At 43.9% G+C, this 17,491-nt stretch overlaps 1 protein-coding gene across 1 annotated transcript in view; it reads left to right on the top strand.

Moving 5' to 3' along the window:
- Positions 1–17,491, top strand: part of LMF1 (lipase maturation factor 1) — a 160,555-nt gene that overhangs the window by 51,934 nt on the left and 91,130 nt on the right. Inside the window, exon 5 of the mRNA XM_053364122.1 lies at positions 5,199–5,264. Within this exon, the coding sequence (XP_053220097.1) occupies positions 5,199–5,264 (66 nt within the window). The remainder of the gene's footprint in view (positions 1–5,198; positions 5,265–17,491) is intronic.

The raw sequence follows: 17,491 nt of genomic DNA, 5'->3' as shown, positions 1-17,491 counted from the left end.
AAATGATCAAGAGGATGGAGTGACTCCCTTATGAGGAAAGGTCGCAGCTTTTGGGACTTTTTAGTTTAGAGAAAAGGAGAGTAAGAGGCAACATGATAGAAGTTTATAAAATTTTATTTATCATAGTGAGGGACTTCAAAAAGGGCCAATAAAAAATAACAATAAAACAAAACTGGGGAGGATTAATATATTTTAAATGCAGCATTTTCCCAGTAAGTGAGACCCAGCAGGTCAACATGTTCCTTGACACTTTTACCACCAAGTTACCAGAGCCAGTTCTTCCATAAACAAAAACTAATAAGGAACCGGAGTACGGTTAATAAGGAACCACACCTTTTTATTGCAGTAGTTTCCAGATTCCTTGTACTGAGGGGTTGGGATCAAAGAACTGGAAGTTTTCTAACATAATTTGGGATAAACAGCGTGCTGACTTGAAAAGATTTGTTTGGTCCATGGCGAAATGTTGTGGAGGATTGGTCTGTGGATTGTTGGGAGAGTTCAGGATGGAGGAAAGAAAGTGTTTCTTCCCATGGCACATGAGTTAATCTATGGAACTCACTCCCACAGGAGGCAGTAGTGGCCACCAACTTGAATGGCTTCAAAAGAGGATTAGGCAAATTCAAGGAGGACAAGTCTTTGAAGAGCTGCTAGCCGCAATGACTATGTCCTGCCTCCACTATCAGAGGTATTAAGTCAATGAATACAAGTCGCTAGTCATTGCAGGTGGGCAACACATTGCAGGTGTGTTGTGCTCACATCCAGCTTACGGGTTTCCCCAGAGCTGGTTGGCCATTGAGTGAACAGGATGCTGCACAAGATGGGCCACTGGCCTGATCCAGCAGGTTCTTCTCCTGCCCTTATATGAAATAGTACATGCCCTTTAGCTCCTCAAAACACTTTTCCCTTCCAGAGTTAACAGTCTTTTGCTGGTCTCTGGAGAAGGACAGTGGAGAAGAGGCTGTGCTCAAAACCAGCTGTGACCTCTGCTGTTGCCTCAGTGGGTGGCCTTATTCAAGCTACACACTCTGAGCCCTTCGTCTGCAATTGACCTGCCTCACAGGGCAATTGTCAGAATTGTGGAAAGAGCATAAGTGAAGCTCTGTAACTGCTCCAGTAAACAGTAAGGGTGGTAGGCATTTGCTTTGGTTTGGGAAGCCTTTGTTTCAATGTTTGCCAGCCTCTGTTTTGGAGGCCCAGACAGCCTCTGTGGCAAGGGGCGTAGATTTGGTCCCTGGGCTTGTGGTTCCCCATCCCTGCTTTGCACTTATTGGCCAGAACACTGGAAGGAAAGAGTTGGTTCATTTCTTACTGAGCTGTTGCGTAGAATAATCCCCGTCAGCTTTGCCTGTTCTCTCCCCTTCCCTTCCTTCTCACAACTGTGTGATACTTATTTCTATAGTGTTTTGTGCACAGCACAGACAAAACCCATATTTCATTTCTGTGACTCTGCATGCCAAGCAGCTGCTCTGCCACTAAGCTACGAACTTCGCCAAAATGATTTTCTGTGGTTTTTAAATATATCCTTACCGTGCACCTCTTAGAAACTGTGATATAGAGCGGTGCATCAGTTATTATTATTATTTTTAAAAAATACTTTAAACAATCTACCTTATGGGATTATGGAGGATTTTGCATGTGCAGTGTGCTGTGGACACCCAAATGATGTTATTCAACAAGTTTTCAGAAGTGAGCTGTCTTTTCCCCTGTGAAGCAGTTTGTCAGCCTGGGCTGGGTGCGGCCTAACTGTCCGCCGGCTGGCGAGCGGTCTGATTTGCAAAGCCCGTTTGCCTACCTGGCCTATTTGAATCCCAGGCAAAACAGCTCCCTGGTTCACAGCAAAGGGCTGCATTGTTCCTAGCCGGCTTTTGCATAAGGTTCTTTGGCTTAAGTGAGAAGTCGGTGGTTGGGAGAGAGGGAAGGGTGTGGCCCTGCAGTCGATTAGGTGGCTTCAGTCCAAACAGGCTATTGAAACGTCAAGCAGTTGACACGAAACCCAACCTGTAACTTTATAGCTTGTGTGGCTTCACATAAAAACAACAACAGCAACAGGCCCAACGAGCCTCCCATTCTCTCAAAGCTTTCTTTTTTTTAAAATTACCTTTATTTCCCACCTTTTCTTCCAAGGAGCTCAAGGTGGTGTGTATGGTTCTTCACTCCCTGTTTTATCCTCACAACAACCCTGTAGAGTAGGTTAGGCTGAGAGACAGTGACTGGCCCAGGTTTACCCACTGAGCTATATGGCTGCATGGGGATTCAAACCCTGGCCTCCCACATCCTAGTCTAGCATTCTAACCATTACACCACACTGGCTCCTTTCCCCTTTGTAGTATTTTCAATGCTTTCTATTGAGGGGGAACCAAATATCCTACAGGTTGGACACAATGGAGTCTCTCATGTTCCCTGTTTTTATTTTGTTACCACCCTGTACATCAGGGTTGGGAGGGGCTGTTGCCCTCCAGATGTTGTTGGACTACAGCTCCCAACATGACTGACCACTGACCATGGGGGGGGGGGGTAGCATGGTACAACTTTCAACAGTCAGGGCTTCCCCCAAAGAATCCTGTTCCGGAAACCGCAGGAGGGCAGAGCACTCTTGTACTTGGACTGTCCTTGCAGGTTTCCCACAGGCCACTGTGAGAACAGGATGCTGGACGACGTGGGCCTCTGGACTGATCCAACAGGCTCTTCTTAGGAAGCATTAGACGTTTAGCCACCATGAGTGTCCTTGGAAGCTGCTTAGACGGTCCCTCTGTTAGGTTCCAAAGGACTAGTACATATTTCACTAAAACATTAACTTCTGAAGATCTTGAGAAGTTGTCTGAAAGTATATTTATGTGGTGACTTAGGGCTGAGTCTTTAAAAATGATATTCCACCATCTAGGAATTTAACTGCTCCTCCTGCTCCTTATATCTTTCTCCCTGTTTGATATTGAAGAGAGTCATTGAGCCATCAATCCTGTACTTTTATCTCTCATGTAGCTTCAGTTTCTCTGGATAGCACCCTCACATTTCCTCTCACTTGCTTTCCCGACACAGATCTTCCAACTGTCTCATTGCTCTTCCCAAGCCTGGTGTCCATCTCCCTTCCCATCTTTTATTTAATTACATAAGACAATGGACCACCTTATTGGGGTGAAAGGAGAAGGTAGTCATTAAATGTACCACCAGAAAGCAGAGCCACAGGTGTCCGGAACATCCTTTTGACTAGCGAAGCCTCCTTTGGTTGAGATATTATTGTGAGATCTTAATCAGGATGTCCTGCAAAAGCACACATCAAAGGTGGGTGCTCTAGTCCCACATACCTTGAGGCTTCCAAACACACCTTTCCTGCTTCCAGGTTTGTTCTTTGGACGGGCATCTTTCTTGCTTGGCACGGCTGGCTTCTCCCCTCCCGCCCCCTCCTTTGTCTTCAGTCCTGACTTTGAGGCCGCGAAATTCAATCCTGAGATTACTGCCAACCTTTAAATTGGTGGACCTCTCCCTCTTCCATTGTAGTGCTGCAAAGTTTTTTCTTTTACCTGCTGACCTTTTTGTAACCTGAGGGAGAAGCAGGACTGCTCTCCTGCACACCTCTCTTTGCCTTCTTTCCCTCTCCAATTGTTCTAAAAACACGATGTGATCTCTCTAATCTGGGGTGCTGCAGTTCCAGCGCTCTCAGACCCCGAACAGGGAGAGGCGTTTCAGCATCCTTCTCATTTCTGTTCAGATTAGAGGTGCAGGAGAAATTTGTTCAGCCTGCATTTTACTTTTTATTATTTTATTTCTGTATATCACATATCTGTCTATTAACGTCTATGCTGCACTTTGTCAGAAGAACGCAAGATGGTTTACACCCCGCACTGAACATACTGAAATATATCGAGACATAATAGCCAGACAATACCATAGAATCATAGAATGGTAGAGTTGGAAGGGACCCAAGGGTCATCTAGTGCAATCCTCTGCAATTCAGGAATTTCAATGAAAAGAAAATCAGTTATTTGGATGCAATTCATAATAAAAAGGAATACACTGTAATAAAAAAAATACATAATACAGTAGCACCTCGGCTTATGTAACCCTCTGGTTATGTAAACTTCACGTTACCAAAGCGGCAAACCTGGAAGTATCAGACCGTGTTTCTCCGCATGGGCAGAAGGGTCTGCTGCCACCTGCATGTGCAGAACAGTGATCCTCAGGTTGCAGAAACCTCGGAATCTGGCCAGACCTCTGGAACGGATCCCGTTCGCCACCAGTGGTACCACTGTACAGTCAAACCTTTGGAAGTCGAACACCTTGCAAGTCGAATGTTTTGGCTCCTGAACGCTGCAAACCCAGAAGTGAGTGTTCTGGTTTGCGAACGTTCTTTGGAACCCGAATGTCCGGTGTGGGTTCTGTGGCTTCCAATTGGCTGCAGGAGCTTTACACAGCCAATCAGAAGCCACACCTTGGTTTCCGAACGTTTTGGAAGTCGAACGGACTTCTGGAATGGAATCTGTTCGACATCCGAGGTACAACTGTACATAATGAATACATACTAAGCAGAAATATTACATTATACACAATATCATTCCAGCAATAAACTCCATAGCCCCTGTGAAATAGCATAACATAAGTTCTTAACCTACTTACCCACTTCGTAAAGCTTTTTTTAAAAATGCAAACCTACCTAATTCACACTTTCCAAACAATATGTGTGCTGAAACTCATTTTAAATACACACGACTTCAATTTTTGCGAATCAGTACTCCAGCCAAAGAAATGTGCACAGAAAATGTGTAGAGCAAAGGGGATAGTGGTGTTATATAAAAATTATATTAGGAGGAAATGTATGCAAAACGATGTGTGGAAACTGATGTAGAAACAGCGCACCACCACTAGCTTATTGTTATTGATATATTGTTAAAAATGCCATAAGCACCATTTGCTTTCTTTTTGAACCAAAATATTTTTGGGACAACTTGTGTGCTCAGGAACTGTAGGAGCACTCAATGTGCATAGCCTTTGCATGTGTTGTGGGTGTTTAATTAACCCCCAACCTTCCTGGTTTTTAGTTGTATTTTCATTTCCAAATGCTGAAAGGCCATTGAAAGGAAGGATCCAGATTTTGGAAATACCTTTTAACACCTTTTAATAAATACGGCTTTTAAATTCTCATCTGAATTGTGATGCTAAAAAGAACCTCCCTTTTCCGCCCTGCTCCCCCTTTTCTTTGACAGGGTTTGATCAAAATCCGAGGGGATCGTTGCTGGAGAGATCTGACATGCATGGACTACCATTACGAGGTAAGCTGCCAAACATGTCTTGTGGATTTCCTGTAGTTATCTGTTGTTTCAGCCTTTGCATCTTCCCTTCCAATGACATATTGGAAGATACGTGTCTGTAGAGAGAGAATGCTCCATTTGCAGCAAGCAATTTGAGTCCACTTGCTACAGAGCGTTTGTTGTTGTTGTTTCAATCCAAACCATTTCCTGCAAATAGGAGAGGTTACCTGTAACCACCATTCAGTTCACCAGCGATTGCAGCAAGCCCCTTTGACTCTTCCCTGCACAATCAGCTGTACGGCACTGACGGCATGCCTTCAATGGAGGTCGCTGAAACAGCCAATTAGCTGGTTGGCAGCAACAGAAAGCCTCTTTGAACTTTGACAGCTGTCAGTCACCTGATGTCATTATTGGCAGTTGTGGGGCAGAATTAAGGATGCAAGGAAGTGGTAGGGTGCTGTAATTCAATCTACCGTTGGATGGAAGGGATCATGAAAGCTGCTCATATATAGGTGAGATCAGACGATAGAATAGGCTCTTGCTTGTACTTGGGGACCTCTTGGACCTGTTGAGTAAACGTTGGCCAACCCAGCTTTTGTCTCCAGCACCTTCATTCTCAGCAGACGTGGCATGTGTTTCCGTGATGGCTGTGCACTCCCTCTACTGTTGGAGGCAGAATGTCTCTGCTGGACATCACAAGTGGGGAGAGGGGGCTTGTGTTAGTGGGCTTCCCATTGGGGCATCTGGTTGACCACTGTGATCTAGATGGGGACCCTTTCTCCTGATCCCATGGGGCTCTTGTTATGTAATCTTGCCCCAAGTCTCCTGCCTGAGGTGCCTCACCTTCTCTTGAGGCAAGGCTGCCTCTGTGCCTTTTGCAGAGATAGGCATGGCCTCTCATTGCTTCTTCCAATTTTCTTTTATGCTTGGTCTCGCAAACATGAATCGGAGTGGGTAGATAGGGGGAGTCAAGAATGATCAAGCATGGAGGGTGTGTGCTGTTTCTGGTGTTGCAAAATTGTGCACTTTATTTTCCTTCCAGACCCCTTTGTAGAAATGGATTATTGTGGAGCAGAAAAGGTGGAACATTTTTCCAGGGCTCTATTCTTCAATGGAAAAATTTCCATTTAATGAGTTTATTAGTAATAATTAACGGATGCCAATTTGAAAATGCAGTATCAGACAAACTCGGCAGTTTCAAAAGTTTTTAGCTTTGTTTATTAAAATGCAAGTAAGATCAACATGCCAGATTAGATCACTCTCTAGGGCAGTGTTTCCCAACCTTGGGAACCTCTCTAGCTGTTTTTGAACTACAACTCCCATCATCCCTACGTAGCAAGACCAGTGGCCAGGGATGATGGGAATTGTAGTTCAAAAACAGCTAGAGAACCAAGGTTGGGAAACACTGCTCTAGGGCATCAGATAAATTTCTGATGGAGACTGAAAATTACCCCATGCAGATTGCCCTAATTTACGGCGGAAATTTTTAAAATTCAGACTTTTCCAGAAAGCCCACATCACAGGGTCAGTCCAGGAAATTTCCCTGTAACAACCGAGAGTTCCCCAAATGTGGCTTTGGCATACCACTGACAGTTCTTCAAGATGGCCAGATTCTTTAAAGATACACTATGAGTTGTTTTTTTTAAAAAATGATTTATTTTAATAATAATAAATTTTCAGAGCCATGTATTTATACTGTTAACGCTTTGCAGATGCTTTCCTATTCTCTGGAAATACAGAGTCAATCCAAGATAATCAGGGTAATAAAATTATTTTTAAAAGAAGAAATCTGCAGCTTAACCCACACCCCACCTCCAATTTGTTGGGATGTGTTTTGGGACACAACCAGCTGAGCAGAACAGCCAAAACTAAAATAAGCGGAAGGGTTGTTGCTGTTGTTTGTTCTTGCTTTTTGAAGTGATATATTCCAAATGAGGCCTTCAAGTAGACTGGGCAAAATGCTGATGTGAGGACAGTCAAGATATCTCTTAAGAACAGGCTATGGCGGAGGCAAGCTCCTTCAGAGGAATTGGTGATGTCTCCCAGATACAAAGAGCAGCAAAGCTGTTTCAGTATAGATCAGGTGTGGGGTATCTTTGGCCCTTCAGATGTTGCTGAACTACAACGCCCCTCAGCCCTCCAGCAAACGTGGCCATAACAACCAGGAATGATGAGGGTTGTAGTTCAGTAGCCCCTGGAGGAGCGAAAGATTCCCCATACTTGATCTATAGCGAATGTAGGTCTTTGGTCTTCAGTTTCTGGATCGGGACCTAGAACTGGGTTGCAGTCTGATCTAAGATGGGTTGTAACAGCAGGCCTACCATGTTGCCAATACATAATTTTAAAAAGAAAAGAGAAGTGTCCCTGAAATGTCTGTTGGGTTCAAGATTGGCCTCAAAACATTGGAGGCCACTTATGTAGATGGCCAGGGAAGAATCATTCCAAGATTTAGGAACCAGTGGTCACAGCTAGAGCATCTGTTAGAGTTGTCAGTAGACACCAAGCAAAGCAAATTCATTGTTTGGATTGGAATGGTATTCAAAGTTAATTCAGAGAGTCCCCAATAAAACCCCCTTTAAGCCAAAATGTTCTTCCTTAAGGTTCTTTTCTCCTTCAGTTATGTCTGCAGCTAGAAATCTTGTAGGACAATATTGGAAAACAGCTAGAAGCATGGCAAGATAGACTATGGAGCATGGCTCTTACGGAAAAAACTTAGGAAGCATCTAAGGCAATTTTGAAAATGTATAGTACACATTTGAAGGACAATGTTGTACGTTTGTCACCAGCTACCCATGGCTCACTGCGAGACAGTCTGTTAAGAGTAGAAGATAGTTAATTGATATTACCAAATATAAATTAATATACAAACTGGTAAATTTTTTACTGTATAATTTGTTGTGTGTGTGTGTGTGTGACACTTGTTTGTCTCAGGAAACAACAGAGGAGTGCACTTTGGGGGGTAAAGTCAAACTGTTGGAAGGTTGCAACGCCTGCTGTGGCTGTTTTTAGACCGATATAGGAGAGACATGTTTTGTTGCAGCTGGGACAGATGGAGGCATCCACTTGTGTTGCTGTAGATGCACCATGGTGTTTCTTCTCTCTGCACTCCTAACGGCAGCCAAATATTTCTGGGAGAGGGGAGGTATATGCAGATTCTATGTTATAAGTATTTTCAGAAGCTTTTTTTTTTTTAAAATGAGTGAAGACAAGTGGGATCTCCCCACCTCCAAGAGAGCAAAGAATTTATGAGAAATTGAGACCACTGTATTTTGAAAAGAGCTTGGAAAGGAAGGAAATATCTCAGGAAGTGGCTTTCGATATCATCAAACTGTGTTATCTCCCTGTCTGAACTGGGACAGAGTAGCACTGCTTCATGGTGATTTCAGTTCTATTTGAACAGCCCCTTCTGGAGCTCCTGCATGTTGTTTGACACCTATATGAAACTTCTAGGTGCTGTCAGTATGCTGATGACACACAGCTCAATTTCACCTGTACATCTGCAGGTGTGGCAGTGAAAGTACTGCGTCAATTTCTGACTTTGGTAATGGACTGTGTGAGAACCAGTAAGCAGAAGCTGAATCCAGATAAGATCAAACTCAAGTTTAAAAGGCTTTAAAACAAGCAGTGTAATGAAATGATCTGTAGATATAATCCACAGTTTTTAATTGTCAGATATACATAATTAATTTTCATGCCTGGGTAGGGTTGCCTACACAAAAATGTTTTAGAAGGCAGTGGAGGTGCCTGTCTGATATTGATAGACCTGCTCAGATTCCTGGAGCTTTAGAAAGAGCTAATGGTAGTCTAAGTTTCATCATGTCCAAATTAGCTTGTTGTAGGAAAGCACATTTTGAATTGTGGTGGGAATCCTGTCCATCAAAATTGACAGTAGTAGGCTGGAGAAGAGGGTTTTGTGTTTCAACGAGAGCTGCAAGCGTCATGTATTGTTGGCTTGTTAGCTGTTCTTTCATGGCATGCCTGGAATTAGCAGGCCCAATTGACAAACAGATGTGCGGAGCCCAGGTTTGAGGGCTTTCGAGAAGCACTTGTGAATCCAACCGTAATGAAACAAAGGAGATTAAAAAATTCTGCTGCTTCCCTTCCACCCCCTTCCTTTCTCTTCTGCTTTTCATTCTTGCTAAGAAAATGAGAGGCAAGGATAGCAAAAATAGAAATGCGGTAGCTGACAATTTGAATAGTCGGGGGTTGCATTAGGATGGGAAATAAATAAAAAAATGCAGAGCTAGGGGGAGACAGAATTGATTTCAGAGTTGAAGAATGTGATGGTCTGGTGATAATGCAGGATCCAGCTCTTAAGCCAGGCTACTGCAAAGAAGACAGTCTAGGGGTGGGAATGGTAGGCTGGTTCTAAAGTATTGCATCTTTACTCTTTAGCCCTGCCAAACCAGAAAGGGGTCGCCATTTATCTTCTCTAGCTGGAACTGAAATATAATAGAGGTCCCCCAGGGAAATAAACGCGAACCAGATATTTAAAAAAGATTCAGATGGGTTGATTGTGAGTTTGTGCACAGATATTCTGTGCATATGGAGGTTTGAAAAGGGGGAGAATCCTGTTTCCTGTTTTCACAAATGTAACATGTTGTTTATTCGTGCCCAAACATGCACATTTTCGCTCATATATTGGCACATGGGTTTCCGTGCATGAAAAATGAATCTCCAAGCAATGTAAGGCCATTTTCTTCAGTTGTATCCAGAGGGACAAAATCAAAATATGTTCGATACTTCTGCACAGGTTGAACTTTTGGATTGTCTTGCAATTTATATGAAAAGTGATTCGTAACTCAAAATGTTAATAATACTATTAACAACAATAACAACAGTAGTACAAAACAACAAGCGAACGAACAACAGTCTGGAAGGCATTTGTACTTCTGCATAAGTAGCTGTTTCACACACTTTTTCAGCTGCCTTTAATGGTGCCTGGTGCCCATTGGAACTGATAGGGCAGAAGGCATGGGGCCCAAACAGTAGGCAGGGTCAGAGCCAATGAGAGGCAGAGCCAATTCATTCTAGTTTTGCCCCGGTCCTCCTCTTCCTTCCTGTTCTACAAGGGCCATGGTGAGACTAAGGAGGAGGAAGTTGGAGAATTGAACCTGGGCAATTCTGCCTGCAGAGCAGGTGCTCTATCACTGAGCTATATGCCCTAAATGCTATGGAAGGGACAGAGAAATGAATGAGGAAAGCTGTTGCATGCAGAAGGTCCATCTACCTTCTGTTTGAAATCTCTGGGGAGCTATTGCCAGTCAATGTCAACAGCACTGGGCCAAATGGACCTATGGCCTGACTCAGTAAAAGGCAGCTTTCTGTCTTCCTAATGGTAGACTTGGGCAGAGGCACTGAAGCACTCATCTTGCTTGACTTATGTGGCCATGATACTGTGAGATGAACAACCTTTCTGCTACCCCAACCTCCGGGTACCTGTTCACATGCAAAGGCATGCTTTGGAACACCACAGAGCTAGTGACAGGGCAAAGGCTGTAGCACAGCGGTAGAGCACCTGCTTTTCATGTAGAAGGTCCCAGGTTCAATCACCGAAATCTCCAGACGGAACTGGGAGAAGATCTATGTCTGAGATCCTGGATAGTCCTTGCTGCTAGTGAACTAGCTGGAGCTATGGGTCTGACTCAGTATAAACCAGCTTCCTATGTGATTTACCTGAGCAACTCACGTGCTCCTAAAATTGGCAATTTAAGGCTTTAGAGCTCAGTGCTTTGAGCAGCACCCCCTAACGCAGACCTGCCTTTTCCAGTTGATTTAGCTTTCTTTTCTGTAAAAAAGAAAGGGGGAAAAAAGACAAAATTATAAGCAAGATGGAACAATCCCTGGGGGCATGCACTCACTCTGCAAACCCCAGGAGGTTTGAAGTACACGAAGATAGCACCCCCAGCACTTGACATCCAGAGGAACGTCTGTCAATCATGAAGCATACATGCATTGGTAATATGCCAATTGCAGTTTCAGCTGTAACCCGATTCTCGTTCCCGGATTCTTTTCTATTTTCTTAAGGATTTGTCTTGAGCCTTGCGAAAGCTTCCTGTATGGCGATTGGATTTCATCTTGCCATTGCTTGTGCATTCTCTCTTGCAGGACCACCCAAACCCCACCTCACTCTCGCTTGGAAACGTTTCCCGTCCCCTTCCAAACACACACAATCTCTCTTGCCCCAATCGCAGCTCTTAATCAGGTTAATCCTGGCAGCCTGTTACAGACGTCTAATCCATGGCGACCCTTAAGAGGCTTTTAGCCCATAGACTAACAGGTGTGGAATTGCAGGGACCCGCCTCTGTTTTTGAGGCCAGGTCTCCATTTCACAACATTCTTAAGGGTCCACAAGATTTGGCTTGTTGATGGAAAACTTGGCTGGGATGGACAGCAGTTTCCAACCTGCTCAGCTCCAGCCCCCTGCTTTTATCCCTGTCTGCATTATAAGGATCCATTTTAATTATTTACTATATATGTCCTGTTCTGCCTCTTCTTCTCTTTCCTTTTCCTCTTTCCTCTTTTTTTTTTAAAAAAAATGTAACCATGGTGCTTTCAGCACATCAGCTGAAAACCAGTACAGTCATACCTCGGGTTGAATATGCTTCATGTTGCGCATGTTCAAGTTGTGCTCCGTGGCAACCCGGAAGTAATGGAGCGCATTACTTCTGGGTTTCACCGCTCGCACATGCGCAGACGCTCAAAAATGACATCACACGCATGCGCAGAAGTGGCGAAAAGCGACGTGACATGCTGTCGCTAGTTAAGTTTGCTTCTGGATGCGAACGGGGCTCTGGAATGGATCCCGTTCACATCCTGTGGTACCACTGTAGTATGCGAGAAGTTCAATAAATTTATTTAAGGGAAGTATCATTTGGTTGTTAAAGAGGGTTGGGGATTGCTCACTTGTCACTAGGGTTGGGGCAGCTAAGTCTATTTCACATGTCAATTTCACACCTAAAAGAAGGTTCCCTCCCCTTTCTGACTGTTCAGTCCCACTTGCAGTCCAACACATCTGGAAGGCTGGGGAGCTCTAGTATTGAATATCTTGGTGTCCTCACTGAATAACAGGTCTCAAGATTCTTTGGGAGACGCTATGACTGTTTGACTGGTAGAAGGATTTACCTGGAGAAATTCTTTCCTTCCTTGCCATTAGGCTGATAGCCCCATTTATTTATTTACTGTTGCATTTATACCTCACTTTTCTCCAAGGAGCTCAAGGTATCATGCAGGGTTCTCCTCATCCTCCTTTAATCCCCACAACAACCCGGTGAGGTAGGCTAGGCTGAGAGCAGTGACTGGCCCAAGGTCATCCGGTGAGCTTCATGGCCAAGTGGGAATTTGAACCCTGGTCTCCTAGGTCCTAGTCCGACACTCTGACCACTGTGTGCCACTGTCTCTCAAATGTTTCAAATGTTCCAGGTGTATGGCATTTCTCCTTCTGTAGCCTTTAAAAATAAATTAATAAATCTAAGCTCTCACTGTGTGTGCTTTGAATATTCTGTACATTAGGGAGATTTCTCAAGGCTGCTGTATGATGAAAAACGGTGCAGTTGGCAAACATAGTTGGGATAAAAGGGGAACAGAGAAATATATGTTGCTGTTTGTTAATTAATGATACTGGGGGGGGACAATGAGTACGGGGGTTTGAAACTGGTAAGGGGGCAAAGGAAGGACTGGCAGGTGTTGTGATTGGCACGTCCATCAAGAAGATGGTAGGTGGCAAAATCTACTTTTAACATATTGATGGGCTGGAGTATGAGACAGGAGCTGTGGGTGGCAGAAAAGCTGTTTGATTCTGGGCGTAAAAGATTAAAAAACTAACTAATGTTTAAACTTTAAAGTTCTTTTCTTGAAAGCAGGGTGGGTTTGGTTTTTTTGCCCTTTTGAAAAAAGATGGCTGTAACCAGTAATGAAACGTCTTCTGTTTTTTATTGACGTTTCAGCGCATGATTTGATTTCCTGACTAAACGTGCCAAATACATATAGTTTAACTTTGTTTCACGTATTTCCCCTACATTGATGAGACCCATACAATATTTATTTTCCCCACCCCAGCCTTTTTGGATTGCAGCTAACCTGCTCTTTTTCGTGAGGAACAGCAAAAGCTGTGACTTTAAAACATTGCTCCCGAATGAGTTAATGAAAGTTTTGTGCTCTTTTTAAAGAGCTGTGCGTGCCAACCCAGCTTTTAATCTAGGAGTATAAATCACTTTCCCGTCTTATTATTTGTAAAATCCTCCAGGCTTCGGAAATGCACAAAAGGAGTCTTTGTCCTTTTATTAATTTAATTTATAGGTTTGAGAATTTTGTATCGGTGGTTAGCGAAAGCTGATTTGTGCTCCGCTCTGAGAATTGGCTGTTCTGGAGTTGCAGCTTGCTCTGCAAAGCCTGATACAGAATTAGGAAATGACTGTCGATTTATAATAAATAAAACACACAATCACATACATGGAGCGATATTTAAACTCTGTGCCAGCGCACACTGGTTTGCCACAAGAAAGCTGTTAGCTTCATTTAAAGAATGAAAGGCTCTTGTGAGATCAAAATAAAATGCTCTCCAAGAAGAGGCTGCCCATTGCATCTCTGCATGAGTCATTGCACTGGGCTTGCTTCCTTGTAGTCAAGACAAGCGCTCAGGACTGTAGCGAGGGCAAACAGGTCTTGTTGACCTTTTCAGGTATAAGAGTGTCTCTGGTTTTGATTCAGCAGTGGGAGACACTGCTCTAGCAAGATGCTCACCAAATAGGGTGAATCTGTATGGAGTCTCTTTTTTGCTTGCTACATTCATTTTTTGCTCTTTTCTTCCAAGCCTATTAAGCATGACAGCCTTTGCCTTTTGGTGCAAGGTGTGTTGGTTGGAAGAAGAAAAAGAGACACGGTTGGGGATTGGAATAAATGGCACAGATGCCTTACAGAAGGAAAGGGAAGGCAGTGCAAAAATGCCTATTTGCATTTCTTTATTAAAAGAAAGAAAAGCAAGAGGAAAGAAAGGAGAAAAAGACAGGCGGGGAAACCCCTGTCAGCTCACACAAACAATCCAATAAGCACCAGTACATCCATCTTAATTTACACATACAACTTGATACTGTAAATGTCTGAATAAGCCAAGCAAGTATGTTCAGATATAGCAAGGGCATGAAATTTGTACAATGGTGAGTATTTATATGGTGGGCATATTATTATTTATTTCATTTCTATACCGCTTTATATTTTAAAGAAAAACCTCAAAGCGGTTAATAGCATATTAGATGGTGCATACAGTATTTATCTTTTGTTTCCCTGTGGACTGTCAGCATGCCTGGCAATGAAAAATGTGAGTTTGGCCCCCCCTTCCAAACTTACTAGTCAAGCAGGTGGCTGAGAGTAAAAATGAGTCTTGGCTCCTCTTCATTATGGCGCTTACCCTAATTCTGCTCCCTGTTTTTGGCTCACCCCTGGACCCTCTTTTTAGTAATGTGGTGTTCCATTTCTTGTGCCAAGTATGGAGTAGTCAGTACTGTATGATGCTAATGGGAGACCCTCTTCGCCAATTACTTTAGAAGACTTTTAAAGGCAACAGGTACATCTAGGAAGCTAAGTTGGACGCAGGTAACATGGTGTCCTCTAGATGCTGTTGGACTAAAACTCTCATCGTCCCTATGTATTAGCCATGCTGGAGTCTCAAACTGTATGGAGAGTACCACATTTGCCACCCATCAGCTTAGCAATGTGACTTCTTCAGAACTTCCATTTTACTGGTAAATGTGATCAAAATATATTTGGTCGCAATTGTTTGTCCTTGTCAACTAGCAAAGAAAGACACACAGGGTTGACATTTGACATGAGAGATAACAGAAAGTTCTGTGCTTGCTATAAGGTGATGGGAGAATTCTCTTTCTAGTTTCCCTGTATATGTTTTCTGAGAGATTAATACTCGACGGGGGAGTCTGACCACGACAGAAGCTGCTGTAAAGAACGAAAGCCTTTGCCCACTTGTGTTTGTGTTACGGGCTCAGCTTACTGGCATATTTCTCCGGCAGTATTTCCTCATTAGGTTTCTGCGTCTCTCAGAGACGCAGGCTTAGTTTCCTATTATGCAATTTACCTCAAGCGAATCTTCCCGAAAGCTCGTGCCAGGTTTTTGAAGCTTTTCAGACTCAAGGTTCCCCAAGAGACCCTTTTCTTGGGGCATTGTTGTAATACGGGCCCTTTTATCGGGTTCTCTCCCCCGACATGGGAGAGTGTGCAGTATGGGTTTAATTTACTAGTTAAGATGTTGCTGCCTTTGCTTCTCTTTCGAAGACGGTTCATCCCCACCTTCGGAAATCTTATATGTTGCCTATTAAAAGGCCGATGTGCCCAGGGGAAATGTTAGGAGACTGTCCCGGAATGTCTTTATTATTCCGCTGGTGCTTTCAGTTCAGTTTACGCTGTATACCAAAGGCATTTCTCCCCCTTTGGACTTAGATAAGTTACACTCTCCCCTTCTGTGGCAGAACAAAGGACTTTTTTCTGTGCTCTTTAATATGCTTTTGTGGGTCAGGGGCTGAGATCACAAGGTGGGAGAGGGAATTTGGCCTACCTCTAATTCCAGTCACATCAAGTGTGGCCACTCTCTTGAGATACTGGCCTATCTTGGATGTGCAGAAAACTAGTCTCCAGAGCAACCCTTGGCAGGCTGGTGCCCTTCAGATAAATATTTTGGATCACAGCTTTGATCAGTCCTTTGTCTGATGGTCAAGGATGATGGGAGTTGTAGTCCAAAACATCTGGAGGTTGGCAAGGGCAGCTTTTTAGCAGAGGTGTGGAACTAAAAGAGAAGTACATGGTGGAGGGGAGTGTATGTATGGCATCAGATGTGGGGCAGTTGAGCCCTGTGGGCCAAATGGAGAGGCCTGGAAGGTCATATTTGGTCCATGGGCTGGAAGTTCCCAACCACTGTCCTGCAACTGTGGTCCTTCACAGAAAGCTCTCCCTTTTGTGTATAATATTTCACATACACACGCTGTAGTTTATCTTGTCTCAAGTACGACCCCACGTCCAAACTGCTGCTTGCTCTAACCTAAATTGAGAACCCAGTCCAAGAGTTTGAGTGTCTGAACTGTGCAATATGCACAGCTCAGTTCAGAGCTGCTTGCCTGCTTTCATTTCCCGCTGCCTCTGTTCTCCCCTTTGTAAGCTGACTTGGTGTAGCATCTTTCAGGGCTGCAAGTCGCTTTTGTCGCGTTAGACTAGGTAGCACATCCAATGGCTTATGCATGCTGCAAAAATAGAGTTTCTGTACTGATTTTTGTACGTAATGTCCGAGGCAGCCAGCAGCAACAATGAAAAGCTGGAGTATAAACATTCAAAAGAAAAAATTTAAAACAACTTTGTTACATCCACTGCATGAAGGAAGACATTGTTTTGGTTTGAAGATTTTCCTATTTCTTTGGAAAACAGCCTCCACACTTATTCTGCTCCTCTATGGGCAGACCCTGGATGCCCTTTTGGAAGGTCCTTGTCTACAGTCACCCTGCTTTTCTTTTCTTTTTCTGTTGCACTGTAATTAAAAAATGCCCATCCTCGTATCTGTTATGGGACAGATGGAAAAGACGCGGCTCCAAATTAGCGAGTGTCACAAGATCTTATCCTATAATTGAGGCGGCCAAATGAATTTGTCATGGTGAGGGTAATGCGTAGCTTTCTCTCTGCTGCTAAAGAAGGTTCCTTTTGTCTGCAAGAGCCAGGGGCGGTTTGGGCAGGAACTGCACATGACTTACCTAAGGGCAGCATGGAAAAGAGAGGGTGGGGTGAGTGGGTGTCCTGCCTCTCCTCTCTGGCTTTCTCACACTCTCCTCTTCCTCCGCTTCTCCAGCTTCGGAACTTTGCAAGTCCTCAAGAGGAAAGAACTTGCCCTGTCTGCCTCTCCAAATGGCCCCTCAATCACACAAGCGACTCCTTACCAATTATTTCCATGGCGTTTTAGAACAGGGGCAGCAAAACCTTTTCAGCCTCACGAAGGCCACATTCCATTCTGGGCAGCCTTCTGAGGTCCACATGCCAGTGGTAAACCAGGCTAGAGGGGAAAGTGGATGGAGCAATGATTGCAAATTTAACCTTTGTGCAGTAGGCCAGTTTCTACACATGGACCCCAGTGTCTCCTCCATCCAAGCAAGTGGGAAGATATCTCGAGATGTCATACCTCGATATATCATTGGCATACTTGGCTTGAGGGTTCCTAAGGTGGGAACAGCGGTCTTTATCAATGTTTGGATACCAGCACC

This window comes from Podarcis raffonei, chromosome 14, assembly GCF_027172205.1.
Source record: "Podarcis raffonei isolate rPodRaf1 chromosome 14, rPodRaf1.pri, whole genome shotgun sequence".
Classification (NCBI taxonomy): Eukaryota; Metazoa; Chordata; class Lepidosauria; order Squamata; family Lacertidae; genus Podarcis; species Podarcis raffonei.
This window is presented reverse-complemented; position numbering and strand designations above follow the sequence as displayed.